At 41.1% G+C, this 18,981-nt stretch overlaps 1 protein-coding gene across 2 annotated transcripts; it reads left to right on the top strand.

Moving 5' to 3' along the window:
- The first annotated feature begins 323 nt into the window (after positions 1 to 323).
- Positions 324 to 18,036, top strand: sumf1 (sulfatase modifying factor 1). 2 transcript variants are annotated; one of them, XM_084062239.1, is made up of 10 exons: positions 324 to 464; positions 1,271 to 1,554; positions 2,212 to 2,385; positions 4,245 to 4,319; positions 6,355 to 6,437; positions 11,933 to 12,055; positions 12,579 to 12,693; positions 13,844 to 13,957; positions 14,583 to 14,642; positions 17,121 to 18,036. In XM_084062239.1, exons 1-10 carry the CDS (start codon positions 398 to 400, stop codon positions 17,220 to 17,222), a joined length of 1,197 nt encoding a protein of 398 aa, XP_083918365.1. In that variant the 5' UTR covers positions 324 to 397; the 3' UTR covers positions 17,223 to 18,036. The 2 variants fall into 2 exon arrangements, with proteins under 2 accessions (XP_083918365.1, XP_083918366.1); XM_084062240.1 differs by having other exon boundaries at positions 330 to 464; positions 1,277 to 1,554.
- Positions 18,037 to 18,981: the final 945 nt, after the last annotated feature.

Here is an 18,981-nt window from a genome sequence, read left to right on the forward strand (position 1 = left end):
TAGTAGCTATACTGCACTTGATACATATTAACTCAATGAAGAAAATGGCCACCAATCAAATTCGAATGTTTCTTATTGAACAAAACAGAAACTATGGGTACTTAGACCCACCCGTACATCATTGTAAGATTTGTGGCCATGTGTTCAGTACTTTACATTTGAAATGTAAACGTTTATGTAGCCTTACTGTCCATAAATACAAAAGTACAAAAATCAAGGTGAAGTTCCGCTCGTGACAGAGGAGCGTCGTGTCAGACACTGAAGGGTTAACACTGTTTACCAGTGAGCCAGCTGATTGGTCACGTGATTTTTGCGGAAGCGTTGCCATGTCTGTGAGCAGAGTGAGCATGTAGTTTATTATTATTAATAATAATAAGTGTGTTATTATGATATCATAATGCTGTTCCGTTACATTTTATGGATATTTCTACTGAACAGTCTGTACTCTGTCTCATGTGTTGAAGGTCAGTGGTTTTTACTTAAGTAAAAGTATCAATACTGCAATGTAACAAATGCTCTGTTACAAAAGTCTGGAATTAAAAATTTACTCGAGTAAAAGTACAAAAGTACTGGTATAAAAATGTACTTATAAAGTACCTAATGTAGAAAGTACTCATTATGCAGAATGTCCCATTTCACAAGTTTTCAAATGTATAAACATCTTTTGAAAATAGCAGATCTACAAGCTCACAACGCGTGGCATGGCAACACATTGTGAGCTTGTAGATCTGCTATTTTCAAATGGCCAAAATGTATATAGGGCTGAAGTGGTTAATGTATGTGTTGTAAGTAATAATAATCAAAATCTACAAAGTAACTAGTTTTAAAATAATCGTAGTGGAGTGAAAGTACAATATTTGCCTCTGAGATGTAGTGGAGTAGAAGTAAAAGTACTGAAAATTGGAAATACTCCAGTAAAGTCAAAATATACCTCATCATAATTGTACTTCTCAACCATTGTAATTTCAAGGACCCCCAGTTTGACATGCATTAGGGCTACGGACCCCCATTTATTATGGCATTTCTATCACTTGGACCGCAATTCATATTGTAACATCAATGTTCATTTAACTCTGAGAGTGTGCAAATGGAACCAAATGGACCGGGTCCATTTGGTTCCATTTGTACACTCTCAGAGTTACAGACCCATAAGGGTCCATTTGGTGCCTAATCTATCATTTAGCTGGGGACCCCCTGGAACTCCCTCAAGGACCCCTGGGGGTCCCCGGACCCCACTTTGAGAACCAATGCTTTTACACCACTGTTACAGGTACAGATCATCTACCTGTTGCAGTGGAAGATGAGGTGACCCCTGGATCTGAGACCCTCACCCTTACATCTGGGACCCCTACATCTGGGACCCCTACATCTGGGACCCCTACACCAGGCTGTGGTTGTGGTGGTCACAACCTGAACAGACAGAAAGACCACCAGCATGATGATGAACATGAAGATGGGAACCCAGCAGTGAAATACTCCAGAACGGCCAACGATGTCGTTCCATCTGATCATGTGGACACTGTGGACAGACATCATGATGAGACTCACAGTCAGGTAGAAGACACGTGATTCTCTCTATAATAACTGTATTTATAAAGCACTAGTGCTTATAGGACAGAATGCACAATAAAAACAAGAATGCCACAAAGGTAATAAACAAGGGAAAATAAAACGAGTTAATACAAAAGCTGTGTGTTTAATGTCCTAGATCAGTGGTTCTCAAATTTTTTTCGTGCCAAGGACCCCCAAATTGACACTTATTAGCCTGTGGACCCCCATTTGAAAAGATAAGCCAGGGACCCCCATAAGAGAAGATTTTTACGGCTCTCTAGCAGTGATTCTCAACCATTTTAATTTCAAGGACCCCCAGTTTGACATGCATTGAGGCTACGGACCCCCATTTAATGGCATTTATATCTCTGGGACCCCAATTTTTATTATAAAATCAATGTTATTTTAACTCTGTGAGTGTACAAATGGAACCAAATGGACCCGTTAGGGTCCATTTGGTTCCATTTGTACACTCTCAGAGTTACAGACCCATAAGGGTCCATTTGGTTCCTGTCCATCATTTAGCTGGGGACCCCCTGGAACTCCCTCAAGGACCACTGGTGGTCCCTGGACCACTGGTTGAAAACCACTGTTCTAGATGGTTCTGATTCATTATTATATGTAATAATAATCCTATAAACTCTGTGTTTAATGCTCTAGATGGTTCTCATCCCTGGGGGAGAGTTCCTGATGGGCACTGATGACCCCGGCATCCCTCCGGATGGGGAGGGTCCTCAGAGGAGAGTCCACGTGGACGCCTTCTACATGGACGTCCAGGAGGTCTCCAACACACAGTTTGAGAGCTTTGTCAACTCTACGGGCTACGCCACCCAGGTTTATTATCTTTAATTAATCAGTGCTATTGAACCCTTCACGTCTCTGTGTGAGGGTTTATAAATATTGAACCAATGAAAAGTATTAAAAAGCTCTTCTGACTAAACCGCCTCACTCCATTGGATCCTCAAACTGTCAGTCAAACCTCCTAACTCCACCTTCTTATTCTAATCAATGACGGACAAAACAACTATCTCCACATTAACTCATTAAGACCGGGAACGCATCTGTGTGTCATTTAAAAAATCACACCTGTGTGAAGGTAGCGGCGCCTTTGATATATTTTGTCATAGATATGTGTTTCTACTAGAGAAACAATATTAAATCTCTGTAAATTTATTTCAAGGCTTCCAGTGGCACTAAATAGTGCCATTGGAAGCGAATCACCAAATGCATTCCAAGGTAAGTGGCAAAAACTGATCTATCATATCTGATAGAGTGGGTACCTAAAAAATAAACTTTGTGTGCGCGTGTGTATAAATGTGGTACCAGAAAGATATGTATGTGTTATGAAATAATCTATACAATTTATAAGCCGTACCCAGAGTGTTTATGTTCCGGACTTTTACAGTTTATATAAACCATCTAATTTTGACATCATAGTGATGTCATGAATAGTAACATAGTGATGTCATGAATAGTGACCAATCAGAACGTTGACGGACCTGACCAATCAGAACGTTGACGGACCTGACCAATCAGAACCTTGGCGAGCCTGACCAATCAGAACGTTGACGGACCTGACCAATCAGAACCTTGGCGAGCCTGACCAATCAGAACGTTGACGGACCTGACCAATCAGAACGTTGACGCAAAAGCCAGGTATAGAGGGCTAATATCCGCTCTATACCTATAGGTATAGAGCGGCTAGCGCCGCTAAAAATAGCAGATCTACAAGCTCATAGCGCGAGCTTGTAGATCTGCTATTTTTGAAAAATCGTGAAAATGTGTGCAAAATCTGCAAATCTTTGAATATATATTGTTTTAAGTAAACATTTGTAACTCAAATCTTTGCTTCTGGGGGATTCTACAAATGTCTTCTAAATCCTAACAGTTTTTTATCCTTTTTTTTTTTTGCTATAATATCAGTGGTTCTCAAATGTTTTCATGTCAAGGACCCCCAGAATTATATGTATTTGGCCGCGGACGCCCATACCAAAATATCTTGTTCCAGGGACCCCCCCAGAAGCAAAGATTTTTTTGTTAAAAATGTTCGCTTAAATATATATATATATATATTCAAAGATTTGCTAAAATGTTCCTCTTCAAAAATAGTGTGCGAAGCGAAGCCCGCGGGCGAGAAAAGTTTCTGTTTTTGGGCGGATTTTGTTAGTTTCTTTTCGGTGTTTGGTTACTTTAGTTTGTTTTTAGGGTTAGGGTTATGTTATTTATTTTTGCCTGATTTTACTGATTTATTATCAAAAAAATAAATATTTTAACATTATTTTTATTATTCTAAATGACTTAGGGGGGTCCAATCTGAAGCTAGGGGGGTACGAAACCCCCCCTGGGATTTGCGCGCCTGCATTGAACATTTACTTCTGGACAAAATAGGTTCATATGTTCAGGATTTGTAGTTATTACACTGGCCCGCAGCACAGTCCCAAGAAAGATAAGAAGATAAAAACAACACAGGACAAGACATGAAGACTAGATTAGGACAACAAGAACTCTCACAAGTCACTCTGTCAGTCACAACAACATAAATGGGTGAAATGTATGTAGACATTGTCTGTCTATTGTTTTAAAAGTTAGTGAGAGTTCTGCCATACAGTAGTTATTGGGTCTTTTTGGTTAATTCTCTTGTCTGGAGGAAATAACATAATGTCCGTCATCCCTTGTCCTCCTTGTGCTTCTAGGCAGAGAGATATGGAGACTCCTTTGTGTTTGAGGGAATCCTGAGTGAGACGCTGAAAAGACACATCACCCAAGCTGTAAGTATTGCTCTTTAACACCAACGCTGTTAAAGATGTGATCCGTAATGAATCCCCATGTTCAGAACATCAATATTACTGACCTAACCTCTTATATCCTGTATATCTGATGATTACTATCACAATATAGAGCTATTTAACACTGTTACTGAACAAACACTCTATAGTAATGATTACTATCACAATACAGAGCACGTGAGCGGAGCGGGTGGAAATGCCGCTCGGCGCTCCAGGGGGCTGGTTTCACGTGAGCTATTCGCTCACGTCGACTTGCTCCGCTCCCCGTCGCTCCTCGCTCACGTTGATTTGCGCAAATCTCACTCCATGCTCCGCTCAAACCGGGTCGCTCAACAGTAAAAAACAATAAAAGAAAAAGAAAGTAGAAATTCTAATGACATCTCAGTGCGCTGTGCACTGCGGATGTCTGTGTGTCTCTGAGTCCGTGCGACCGGGCATGCTCAAACATTCGGTGCGCGGCCCCCGCGAGGGCGGCTTGGAGCGGGAGGCGGTCCTCGCTCTGAGTAGCGCTCCAACCTTTTTATAAACCAGCTCCGCGCTCACGTCAAAATCGCGTCGCTCCGCTCCGCTCACATGCTCTGTCACAATATAGAGCTATTTAACTCTTATATTAAACAAAAAACAACGACAACATTGCCCCACACCCAGCTGACTTCCTGTTCCACATTGGTATTAAACCACAATGATAACAACTCTGTTACACTACCAGGCCTGTTAAAACTATTAAAATGATGAACAAGCTAGGAGTTTGTCTTGGCACATCTCTCACACCTGCATAGCACGCACGCACGCACGCACGCACGCACGCACGCACGCACGCACGCACGCACGCACACACACACACACACACACACACACACACACACACACACACACACACACACACACACACACACACACACACACACACACACACACACACACACACACACACACACACACACACACACACAAAGCACGTAATCACTCGCAGCTGGACATAAACCTTGGGTGGTCACCATAGCAACCGGGAGCGCTCGGGGCCTCTGGGTCAGAAGGTCACACGCTTTGTTTTTCAAGCGGTTCTACTTCCTGTTTGGAGGATGATTGACAGGCTGGGTTCTACTTCCTGTTTGGAGGATGATTGACAGACACTTATGTGTACATTAACCCCTTGAACCCAAGTACTGACCCGGGTTCAAATCTTGGGAGTCAAGGAGCCCCCCAAATGTATATGTGGATGTGGACCCCCCCATTTAAAAAGATGTTGTGCCAGAGCCTCCCGTAAAAGAAGATTTGACAACTTTTTTTTGTCTTCTAAAAGACCAGATATACAAGCTCACTGATGCATCACCATGTAAAGCGACGTGAGCTTTTAGATCAGCTATAGCGAAATAGACGGGGGAAAAATGTAATAGGGCTTAATTGTTTTAAACTGGGGACCCCCTGGAGGACCCTACTTTAAGAACTATTGGTTTAAGTGAAACAATGTTCAGCAGGGGTCTAGGGGTCCTCAGAGTTACTACAGGGGGGGCCTCCAAATCTTTGTGTGATGGGAACCTTTTTTTACATAAACCACCTGAACCCTAGCATCTCTGTTCTGGGGTGAACACAGATCTACAAACTTGTAGATCTGCTGTTTTCGGTGAAGAGTTTTGGTATAGAGGGAAAAATGAGCAGACCAAGTACAGAGACAAAGGAAATGAACATTCATCCAACATATTTATAGCACAATCAAACATTATAATAAACAAACAAATATTAATTCACACAACACTGAATATAGTGACAAACAAGTCTATCAAGCTATCTCTGATAAATATATGACAAAGTTTAATATGCAATATAAACTTTGTTAGCTAAGGGGTCCCTGCTTCATCTCTCTCTCAGCAAAGGGGTCCCTGCTTCATCTGTCTCAGCTAAGGGGTTCTTGGCATTGAAGACCCTGCTACCTGGCTGACATGGCCATCCATACTAATCACTAAAGGATTTAGTTCTGATAGATTCATCACCAGGCTAAAGTCTCTCTCTCTCTCAGGTGGCTGCTGCCCCCTGGTGGCTGCCAGTGAAAGGAGCGTACTGGAAGCAGCCTGAAGGTCCAGAGTCCTCTGTGACTGACAGGTAGGAGGGGCTTAATAATAATAATACACCACATTATGTACGAATATCATTATATATTAGTATATAATACACCACCTTATGAATAATACCCCACATTATGCTCTGAGATGGAATCCACTTTAAAATGCCATGACCAAATGTTGTGTCACAGACCCATGTTTATGGATCTCAGGAGTAAATATCCCTTTTTTCTTTTCCTGTACTTTTTTTAAAAGAATTGTGCCACGTTGTGAGCTTGTAGTTCAGCTATGTTCACAATATTTATCTGTGGAACAGAGTCCAACCAAATCTAATGCCTCAACTCCTACAATTCCAAAAGCTTCAGGCTGGGGGGGTCCACAGTTCAACTATGATTATTTTGGGGGGTTGCGGCCTGAAAAGTTTGGGGACCCTTGCAGTAGAGTACTGCTCCTGTGTTATTACAGATTACATCATCCAGTGGTCCATGTATCATGTGTTATTACAGATGACATCATCCAGTGGTCCATGTATCATGTGTAATTACAGATTACATCATCCAGTGGTCCATGTCTCATGTGTTATTACAGATGACATCATCCAGTGGTCCATGTATCATGTGTTATTACAGATTACATCATCCAGTGGTCCATGTCTCATGTGTTATTACAGATTACATCATCCAGTGGTCCATGTATCCTGTGTTATTACAGATTACATCATCCAGTGGTCCATGTCTCATGTGTTATTACAGATTACATCATCCAGTGGTCCATGTATCCTGTGTTATTACAGATTACATCATCCAGTGGTCCATGTATCATGTGTTATTACAGATTACATCATCCAGTGGTCCATGTCTCATGTGTTATTACAGATTACATCATCCAGTGGTCCATGTATCCTGTGTTATTACAGATTACATCATCCAGTGGTCCATGTATCCTGTGTTATTACAGATGACATCATCCAGTGGTCCATGTCTCATGTGTTATTACAGATTACATCATCCAGTGGTCCATGTATCATGTGTTATTACAGATTACATCATCCAGTGGTCCATGTATCCTGTGTTATTACAGATTACATCATCCAGTGGTCCATGTCTCATGTGTTATTACAGATTACATCATCCAGTGGTCCATGTATCCTGTGTTATTACAGATTACATCATCCAGTGGTCCATGTATCCTGTGTTATTACAGATGACATCATCCAGTGGTCCATGTCTCATGTGTTATTACAGATTACATCATCCAGTGGTCCATGTATCATGTGTTATTACAGATTACATCATCCAGTGGTCCATGTATCCTGTGTTATTACAGATTACATCATCCAGTGGTCCATGTCTCATGTGTTATTACAGATTAGATCATCCAGTGGTCCATGTCTCCTGGGCAGACGCAGTAGCGTACTGTTCCTGTGTTATTACAGATTACATCATCCAGTGGTCCATGTATCATGTGATATTACAGATTACATCATCCAGTGGTCCATGTATCCTGTGTTATTACAGATTACATCATCCAGTGGTCCATGTATCATGTGTTATTACAGATTACATCATCCAGTGGTCCATGTATCATGTGTTATTACAGATTACATCATCCAGTGGTCCATGTATCATGTGTAATTACAGATTACATCATCCAGTGGTCCATGTATCATGTGTTATTACAGATTACATCATCCAGTGGTCCATGTATCATGTGTTATTACAGATTACATCATCCAGTGGTCCATGTATCATGTGTTATTACAGATTACATCATCCAGTGGTCCATGTATCATGTGTTATTACAGATTACATCATCCAGTGGTCCATGTATCATGTGTAATTACAGATTACATCATCCAGTGGTCCATGTATCCTGTGTTATTACAGATTACATCATCCAGTGGTCCATGTATCCTGTGTTATTACAGATTACATCATCCAGTGGTCCATGTATCATGTGTTATTACAGATTACATCATCCAGTGGTCCATGTATCATGTGTTATTACAGATTACATCATCCAGTGGTCCATGTATCATGTGTTATTACAGATTACATCATCCAGTGGTCCATGTATCATGTGTAATTACAGATTACATCATCCAGTGGTCCATGTATCCTGTGTTATTACAGATTACATCATCCAGTGGTCCATGTATCATGTGTTATTACAGATTACATCATCCAGTGGTCCATGTATCCTGTGTTATTACAGATTACATCATCCAGTGGTCCATGTATCATGTGTTATTACAGATTACATCATCCAGTGGTCCATGTATCCTGTGTTATTACAGATTACATCATCCAGTGGTCCATGTATCATGTGTTATTACAGATTACATCATCCACTGGTCCATGTATCATGTGTTATTACAGATTACATCATCCAGTGGTCCATGTATCATGTGTTATTACAGATTACATCATCCAGTGGTCCATGTATCATGTGTTATTACAGATTACATCATCCAGTGGTCCATGTATCCTGTGTTATTACAGATTACATCATCCAGTGGTCCATGTATCCTGTGTTATTACAGATTACATCATCCAGTGGTCCATGTATCCTGTGTTATTACAGATTACATCATCCAGTGGTCCATGTATCATGTGTTATTACAGATTACATCATCCAGTGGTCCATGTATCCTGTGTTATTACAGATTACATCATCCAGTGGTCCATGTATCCTGTGTTATTACAGATTACATCATCCAGTGGTCCATGTATCATGTGTAATTACAGATTACATCATCCAGTGGTCCATGTATCCTGTGTTATTACAGATTACATCATCCAGTGGTCCATGTATCATGTGTTATTACAGATTACATCATCCAGTGGTCCATGTATCCTGTGTTATTACAGATTACATCATCCAGTGGTCCATGTATCCTGTGTTATTACAGATTACATCATCCAGTGGTCCATGTATCATGTGTTATTACAGATTACATCATCCAGTGGTCCATGTATCATGTGTTATTACAGATTACATCATCCAGTGGTCCATGTATCATGTGTTATTACAGATTACATCATCCAGTGGTCCATGTATCCTGTGTTATTACAGATTACATCATCCAGTGGTCCATGTATCCTGTGTTATTACAGATTACATCATCCAGTGGTCCATGTATCATGTGTTATTACAGATTACATCATCCAGTGGTCCATGTATCATGTGTTATTACAGATTACATCATCCAGTGGTCCATGTATCCTGTGTTATTACAGATTACATCATCCAGTGGTCCATGTATCATGTGTTATTACAGATTACATCATCCAGTGGTCCATGTATCATGTGTTATTACAGATTACATCATCCAGTGGTCCATGTATCATGTGTTATTACAGATTACATCATCCAGTGGTCCATGTATCCTGTGTTATTACAGATTACATCATCCAGTGGTCCATGTATCATGTGTTATTACAGATTACATCATCCAGTGGTCCATGTATCATGTGTTATTACAGATTACATCATCCAGTGGTCCATGTATCATGTGTTATTACAGATTACATCATCCAGTGGTCCATGTATCATGTGTAATTACAGATTACATCATCCAGTGGTCCATGTATCCTGTGTTATTACAGATTACATCATCCAGTGGTCCATGTATCATGTGTTATTACAGATTACATCATCCAGTGGTCCATGTATCCTGTGTTATTACAGATTACATCATCCAGTGGTCCATGTATCATGTGTTATTACAGATTACATCATCCAGTGGTCCATGTATCCTGTGTTATTACAGATTACATCATCCAGTGGTCCATGTATCATGTGTTATTACAGATTACATCATCCACTGGTCCATGTATCATGTGTTATTACAGATTACATCATCCAGTGGTCCATGTATCATGTGTTATTACAGATTACATCATCCAGTGGTCCATGTATCATGTGTTATTACAGATTACATCATCCAGTGGTCCATGTATCCTGTGTTATTACAGATTACATCATCCAGTGGTCCATGTATCCTGTGTTATTACAGATTACATCATCCAGTGGTCCATGTATCATGTGTTATTACAGATTACATCATCCAGTGGTCCATGTATCCTGTGTTATTACAGATTACATCATCCAGTGGTCCATGTATCCTGTGTTATTACAGATTACATCATCCAGTGGTCCATGTATCATGTGTAATTACAGATTACATCATCCAGTGGTCCATGTATCCTGTGTTATTACAGATTACATCATCCAGTGGTCCATGTATCATGTGTTATTACAGATTACATCATCCAGTGGTCCATGTATCCTGTGTTATTACAGATTACATCATCCAGTGGTCCATGTATCCTGTGTTATTACAGATTACATCATCCAGTGGTCCATGTATCATGTGTTATTACAGATTACATCATCCAGTGGTCCATGTATCATGTGTTATTACAGATTACATCATCCAGTGGTCCATGTATCATGTGTTATTACAGATTACATCATCCAGTGGTCCATGTATCCTGTGTTATTACAGATTACATCATCCAGTGGTCCATGTATCCTGTGTTATTACAGATTACATCATCCAGTGGTCCATGTATCATGTGTTATTACAGATTACATCATCCAGTGGTCCATGTATCATGTGTTATTACAGATTACATCATCCAGTGGTCCATGTATCCTGTGTTATTACAGATTACATCATCCAGTGGTCCATGTATCATGTGTTATTACAGATTACATCATCCAGTGGTCCATGTATCATGTGTTATTACAGATTACATCATCCAGTGGTCCATGTATCATGTGTTATTACAGATTACATCATCCAGTGGTCCATGTATCATGTGTTATTACAGATTACATCATCCAGTGGTCCATGTATCCTGTGTTATTACAGATTACATCATCCAGTGGTCCATGTATCATGTGTTATTACAGATTACATCATCCAGTGGTCCATGTATCCTGTGTTATTACAGATTACATCATCCAGTGGTCCATGTATCATGTGTTATTACAGATTACATCATCCAGTGGTCCATGTATCATGTGTTATTACAGATTACATCATCCAGTGGTCCATGTATCATGTGTTATTACAGATTACATCATCCAGTGGTCCATGTATCATGTGTTATTACAGATTACATCATCCAGTGGTCCATGTATCATGTGTTATTACAGATTACATCATCCAGTGGTCCATGTATCATGTGTTATTACAGATTACATCATCCAGTGGTCCATGTATCATGTGTTATTACAGATTACATCATCCAGTGGTCCATGTATCATGTGTAATTACAGATTACATCATCCAGTGGTCCATGTATCATGTGTTATTACAGATTACATCATCCAGTGGTCCATGTATCATGTGTTATTACAGATTACATCATCCAGTGGTCCATGTATCATGTGTTATTACAGATTACATCATCCAGTGGTCCATGTATCATGTGTTATTACAGATTACATCATCCAGTGGTCCATGTATCATGTGTTATTACAGATTACATCATCCAGTGGTCCATGTATCATGTGTTATTACAGATTACATCATCCAGTGGTCCATGTATCCTGGGCAGACGCAGTATCCTACTGTTCCTGGCTCCATAAGAGACTCCCCACAGAGGCAGAGTGGGAGCATGCATGCAGGGCCGGCCTGAAGGACAGGTGAATATTCATTCATTATTGCCCTTTATTTGTTGCCATAATGTCTATAAGCCTGTTTTAAGAAAATAGCTGATCTACAAGCTCACAACGTGTCGCGATGCGACACGTTGTGAGCTTGTAGATCGGCTATTTTCCGCCGCATCGGTCTCTTCGTGTTGAAACTATAAATAGAATACGTTCAGAAATAAATACATTCACAAATTGTAAAGGTATGAATATATTTATTAATGATTGATTGATTGAATACTGTATTAACACAATTGTACAGTACAGGTAGTACCGTCAAAGGTAATGCTACAAAAAGCCTTGTGACAGATACGTACACATTACATGGTCATGTATGCTGTGTGTATTTATGTCCATATAAACACATGTATGAATCATTCACACTGCACTGTGTGTGTGTGTGTGTGTGTGTGTGTGTGTGTGTGTGTGTGTGTGTGTGTGTGTGTGTGTGTGTGTGTGTGTGTGTGTGTGTGTGTGTGTGTGTGTGTGTGTGTGTGTGTGTGTGTGGTCTCCTCAGGTTGTTCCCCTGGGGAAACAAGCTGACCCCTAAAGGTCATCACTACGCCAACCTGTGGCAGGGAGAGTTCCCCTCACACAACACTGCAGAGGACGGCTTCACCACTACTTCACCTGTAAGAGAGAGAGAGACATAGAGACACAGAGAGAGAGAGAGAGACATAGAGACACAGAGAGAGAGAGAGAGAGAGAGAGACATAGAGACACAGAGAGAGAGAGAGAGAGAGAGAGAGAGAGAGAGAGAGAGAGAGACATAGAGACACAGAGAGAGAGAGAGAGAGAGAGAGAGAGAGAGAGAGAGAGAGAGAGAGAGAGAGAGAGAGAGAGAGAGAGAGAGAGAGAGAGAGAGAGAGAGAGAGAGAGAGAGAGAGAGAGAGAGAGAGAGAGAGAGACATAGAGACACACAGAGAGAGAGAGAGAGAGAGAGAGAGAGAGAGAGAGAGAGAGAGAGAGAGACACAGAGAGAGAGAGAGAGAGAGAGAGAGAGAGAGAGAGACATAGAGACACAGAGAGAGAGAGAGAGAGAGAGACATAGAGACACAGAGAGAGAGAGAGAGAGAGAGAGAGAGAGAGAGAGAGAGATCCCAACATGTATTGTTCTCCTTATTTGGCCATGTCAAATGAAGACATTTGATGTAATATATAGGAGTTCATGGCACTGTACATACAACCGTTGGTTCTCAAAGTGGGGTCCGGGGACCCCCAGGGGTACTTGAGGGGGCTCCAGGGGGTCCCCAGCTAAATGATGGACAGGAACCAAATGGACCCTTATGGGTCTGTAACTCTGAGAGTGTACAAGTGGAACCAAATGGACCCTAACGGGTCCATTTGGTTCCATTTGTACACTCTCAGAGTTAAATTAACATTGATTTTACAATATAAATTGGGGTCCCAGAGACATACATGCCATTAAATGGGGGTCCGTAGCCCTAATGCATGTCAAACTGGGGGTCCTTGAAGTTAAAATGGTTGAAATCACTGCTAGAGAGCCATAAAAATCATCTATTATTGGGGTCCCTGGCTTATCTTTTCAAATGGGGGTCCGCAGTCTAATAAGAGTCTATTTGGGGGTCCTTGGCACGAAAAAGTTTGAGAACCACTGCTGTAGACTGTAGAGGGAGAAAAGAGCAGAAGCAAGAGCAAGTAGGGTTTGAGTGGTTAAATGTCTGAAGTGTCCACAGCTCTCCTCTGAGACACAGAGGAGAGCTGTGTCTCAGAGCTGTGTCTCAGAGGTGATGTCATTTCCTGTTAACATTCATTCTACAGGTGATGTCATTTCCTGCCAACGGTTTCGGCCTGTATGACATGGTGGGGAACGCATGGGAGTGGACCTCTGATTGGTGGACCGTCCATCACAACACACAACCATCACACAACCCTGTATGTACACACTACACTACACTACACACAACCATCACACAACCCTGTATGTACACACTACACTACACTACACACAACCATCACACAACCCTGTATGTACACACTACACAACTCTACACACAACCATCACACAACCCTGTATGTACACACCAGAGTGTAGAAAAGAGAGTAACGACACGCTTTGATCTCGCCGCAAAGCGGGCTCCTCTGGGCTATAGTTCCAAACATTGGAACTATCTCATTGAGATAGACAGAGCACTTCCGCATTCCATTCTTACAATGGGAGTCGACGCTAGTGTCAGAACTCTCTTTATGGCTCTGGCACACACTACACAACAACACAACCGTGTATGTACACACAACACAACACAACACAACACAACACAACACAACACAACACAACACAACACGACTGCAACTCAACACAACGCAGTAATAGCTGGCACATTGTGGAGTGTAAATATGTAAATAAGTGTTGATTACCTGAGCACCAAAAAGCCAAAAGCTCTTTTGTATTTATTTATATTAGCTGTGCCACCCGAGCACAGCCAACAGCACATTTAAATGGATCGACTCTGGTAGTATTTATTTACATCTCTATATCTCTCTTTATCTCTCTTTTCAGACAGGACCTCCGTCAGGAACAGATCGGGTGAAGAAGGGAGGATCCTACATGTGTCACAAGGTACGAGTCTGGTTACAAAGCTGTCACTCTCCTTGTTATGTATCTTATTAGATAAACCCTCCAGAACAATGCGATTATGCGCATAATCATGCGTGGGTCACCTTTTTTCAAAAAGATCGCATCGCATAACATGCACATTGCATAATTATTTTTGCGTATGTTTCGCAACTAACATCACACAAAACCGCATATTTCATCGCATAATCAAGGATTTTTGTCCACGTTTTTCTGGAGGGTCTAATTAGAGCAAATAGCAAAAATAAGCTCACAACACATCACGATGAACCATGATGTGAGCTTGCAGATCTGCTATTAGAAAGGTTTTAATCATTTTTTTAAACTTTCTTTCTTTTTTTTACATTTTGTGAATTCTCAAATTTTTGGGGGAATTTTCTTTGTCTTTATTACTTGATTATTTTACAAAAAATAGGTATGCTAAGTTATAAGAGGTTGAGATGCAAGTGAAAACAGAGAGACAGTAACAGCTCTAAACTGTTGGTGCAATATGACAAAAGGCCAATAATCCAAGTTAATCTGTCGTAGGTTTTGGGTGATTTGTAACGAGAGTTACAGCCAGTTACGAGAGTTACAGCCTGTAACACAGCCAGCAGCGTGCAGCGTGCGACTGACTGTGTCTGTGTGTCAGGATTCGAGGCCACAATCACGTGCAGCATGCGTCCCCTCCCCCTCCGCCTAATGGCTGTGTACGGGGCCGACTCGTGCTTTAGCGTGATTGTGTGAGTGTGGCTTCAGGAAGTAAATTCCTGTCCCAGCTGTTGCTACGCGAAAGCGCTTCCTTTCGTCTGATGTGCCGCGCAGCATGCATTTTGACGACGCATGCGCACCTGTTATGTGGACCCCTGATTATAGCATGAAAACTTCCCAGGAAAAGAAAGCCTGCCGTTTCTAGCTTGGATTCCCCATCGATGATGTCACTGGTAGGCAGGTTTCTGAATTGGCCACAGCCTCTGAGACACAGACCGAGTAGACCCAATATGGTTCTATATTATAATGATCTCTCTCTCTCTCAGTCATACTGCTATAGGTACATGACTCTCTCTCTCTCTCTCTCAGTCATACTGCTATAGGTACATGACTCTCTCTCTCTCTCTCTCAGTCATACTGCTATAGGTACATGACTCTCTCTCTCTCTCTCTCAGTCATACTGCTATAGGTACATGACTCTCTCTCTCTCTCTCTCAGTCATACTGCTATAGGTACATGACTCTCTCTCTCTCTCTCTCAGTCATACTGCTATAGGTACATGACTCTCTCTCTCTCTCTCTCTCTCAGTCATACTGCTATAGGTACATGACTCTCTCTCTCTCTCTCTCAGTCATACTGCTATAGGTACATGACTCTCTCTCTCTCTCTCTCAGTCATACTGCTATAGGTGAATGTCTCTCTCTCTCTCTCAGTCATACTGCTATAGGTGAATGTCTCTCTCTCTCTCTCAGTCATACTGCTATAGGTACATGACTCTCTCTCTCTCTCTCTCTCAGTCATACTGCTATAGGTGAATGTCTCTCTCTCTCTCTCCAGTCATACTGCTATAGGTGAATGTCTCTCTCTCTCTCTCAGTCATACTGCTATAGGTACATGACTCTCTCTCTCTCTCTCTCTCAGTCATACTGCTATAGGTGAATGTCTCTCTCTCTCTCTCCAGTCATACTGCTATAGGTGAATGTCTCTCTCTCTCTCTCTCAGTCATACTGCTATAGGTGAATGTCTCTCTCTCTCTCTCTCTCAGTCATACTGCTATAGGTACATGACTCTCTCTCTTTCTCTCTCTCTCTCTCAGTCATACTGCTATGGGTACATGACTCTCTCTCTTTCTCTCTCTCTCTCTCAGTCATACTGCTATAGGTACATGACTCTCTCTCTCTCTCTCTCTCTCTCAGTCATACTGCTATAGGTACATGACTCTCTCTCTCTCTCTCTCTCTCAGTCATACTGCTATAGGTACATGACTCTCTCTCTCTCTCTCTCTCAGTCATACTGCTATAGGTACATGACTCTCTCTCTCTCTCTCTCTCAGTCATACTGCTATAGGTACATGACTCTCTCTCTCTCTCTCTCTCAGTCATACTGCTATAGGTACATGACTCTCTCTCTCTCTCTCTCTCTCAGTCATACTGCTATAGGTACATGACTCTCTCTCTCTCTCTCTCTCTCAGTCATACTGCTATAGGTACATGACTCTCTCTCTCTCTCTCTCTCTCAGTCATACTGCTATAGGTACAGGTGTAACTCTCTCTCTCTCTCTCTCTCTCTCTCAGTCATACTGCTATAGGTACAGGTGTAACTCTCTCTCTCTCTCTCTCTCTCTCTCAGTCATACTGCTATAGGTACAGGTGTAACTCTCTCTCTCTCTCTCTCTCTCTCTCTCTCTCTCTCTCTCTCTCTCTCTCTCTCTCTCTCTCTCTCAGTCATACTGCTATAGGTGAATGTCTCTCTCTCTCTCTCTCTCTCTCTCAGTCATACTGCTATAGGTACCGCTGTGCAGCTCGCAGTCAGAACACTCCAGACAGCTCAGCGTCTAACCTGGGCTTCCGCTGCGTCTCTGAGGACCAGCGGTGACCCCTGACCCCGGCTACACGTGTCCCTTTAAGGAGGTCAGGTGACCACACCGGGGTTCAGCTCCAGGGCCCTATGCCGGCTGATGAACCATAACGATGGGACATCTGGTACATTTTGGACAGAGACTACCTTGCTGAGCCCCAAGGTCCATTTGGTTCCATTTGTACACTGGTAGTGATGAAGGACTTTACTGTGTAACTCTTCATTATGACTGCTGTTCTAATTGTCTTTAATGAGCCTGCACAGTTTGCCAATACACAGAAGTGGGGAGATTTCTAAAATATTATACAGTATTGTATTTGTATTTGTTATTGTGATTATTATCATTATTTGAATATTTGAGATATTGTTTATGTGAAGAAATGTTCCTGAAATGTCATTCTGCTACACCATTGTTTTGTTAATAACGTAATTGGTTGTTATTGTTCATTTAGTCAGTTAAAAGGATCTCTGACTAATAAGCCAAATATGCCTTAATACATTATAATTGTCCTCTATAACTAAGGTGTAAAAAAAACCTTAAATATTGTATTTATTTTAGAAATAGTTAATCTTTTACTCAATAGGGGCAATGCCCGTCGCAAGCTGATGATGTCATTTGTCCATGTGTGGTCTAGCCCTATGGAATGTATGGAATGAATGTGAAAATAAAAAATGTAATACTTCCTAAGGTTAATATGAGCATCAAATCAATATTTTAAATACTGTATGTTTCTTTTGCACATGCATTCCATACATTCCACACATGGACCAATGACATCATCAACTTGCGACGGGCATTTCCCCCTTGAGTAAAAGATGAATTGTGTCTAAAATAAATAACATATTTAAGGTGTTAAAAAAGTGTTATTTTAGTTATAGAGGGCAATTATAATGTATTAAGGCATATTTTCCTTATTAGCAGTGATCCTTTTAAGAGTTCAAACAGACCCCATTTGTTTCCAATTGTACATTTTGACTGCTGTTCTAATGTCTTGAATCAGCCTTCACATTTTGCCAATAAAGTGGAGAGCCTTCTGAAATAGTATTGGTCATTTGTGTATATATGAGGTATTGTTTATGTTAAAGAAGGCTTCCTGAATTTCGGTTAATCGGGAAAAAAGACACGATTGTGAAACAAAAACCTTCCATTAAGAAAAAGAAAGGAGGAAAAAAACAAAAACCTAATTTCCAGTTGACTGGGCAGTAGTCTCTCGTAGCCCGACAACTATTCCACAATCTCTGAATGCTATATAGAGTCTGGGACTACTCCCAAAATCCGAGAGAGGAAACTGGCACTTCTGTTCACGAAAATATGTTTTAAAATATCTTTACATTTTATTATTTTATTTCCATTTCTGCTAAGCAGCAATGTAGATGTTTTGTATTTATATTAGGATAAATTTGCACGACTGTAAAGACGAAATTGAAGTGGGGAGGAGGCTTCACATCCGCTTTATATTCTAATCATGATCAGAGTCCCAGACTGTATGACCGGAAAATTTTGAAAATTGTGGGAGGCAACAATCTGACCATGCAAGACTAACTGGGCAGTGATAAAGTACTGTAAGCTTTTATGTCCTTGTTAAAAACAGCCCTATGTATTATCTATTTTCTATATCACTGGTTATTTTTCTTTGATAATACTCATCAATATGGATACACTTTGTTTTACTATTCTGTTGTATCAGCCGGAGAGAGTCCTCTCTGTCTGCCCTTGGTGTACTCTCTAGTCTACCCTGACCTTAAAGGGATATTTCACTTTGGGTCATTGTATCGT

The sequence above is a fragment of the Gymnoscopelus microlampas genome (assembly GCF_963454915.1).
Source record: "Gymnoscopelus microlampas genome assembly, chromosome: 7".
In the NCBI taxonomy this organism is placed as follows: Eukaryota; Metazoa; Chordata; class Actinopteri; order Myctophiformes; family Myctophidae; genus Gymnoscopelus; species Gymnoscopelus microlampas.

Excerpts from the sequence above, each read along its gene's own strand:
- sumf1 (XM_084062239.1), top strand. The coding sequence starts at position 398 with ATGCTGTTCCGTTACATTTTATGGATATTTCTACTGAACAGTCTGTAC. Across the intron at positions 2,386-4,244 it reads CTACGGGCTACGCCACCCAG|GCAGAGAGATATGGAGACTC; the intron begins GTTTATTATCTT and ends TTGTGCTTCTAG. Across the intron at positions 14,643-17,120 it reads GATCCTACATGTGTCACAAG|TCATACTGCTATAGGTACCG; the intron begins GTACGAGTCTGG and ends TCTCTCTCTCAG.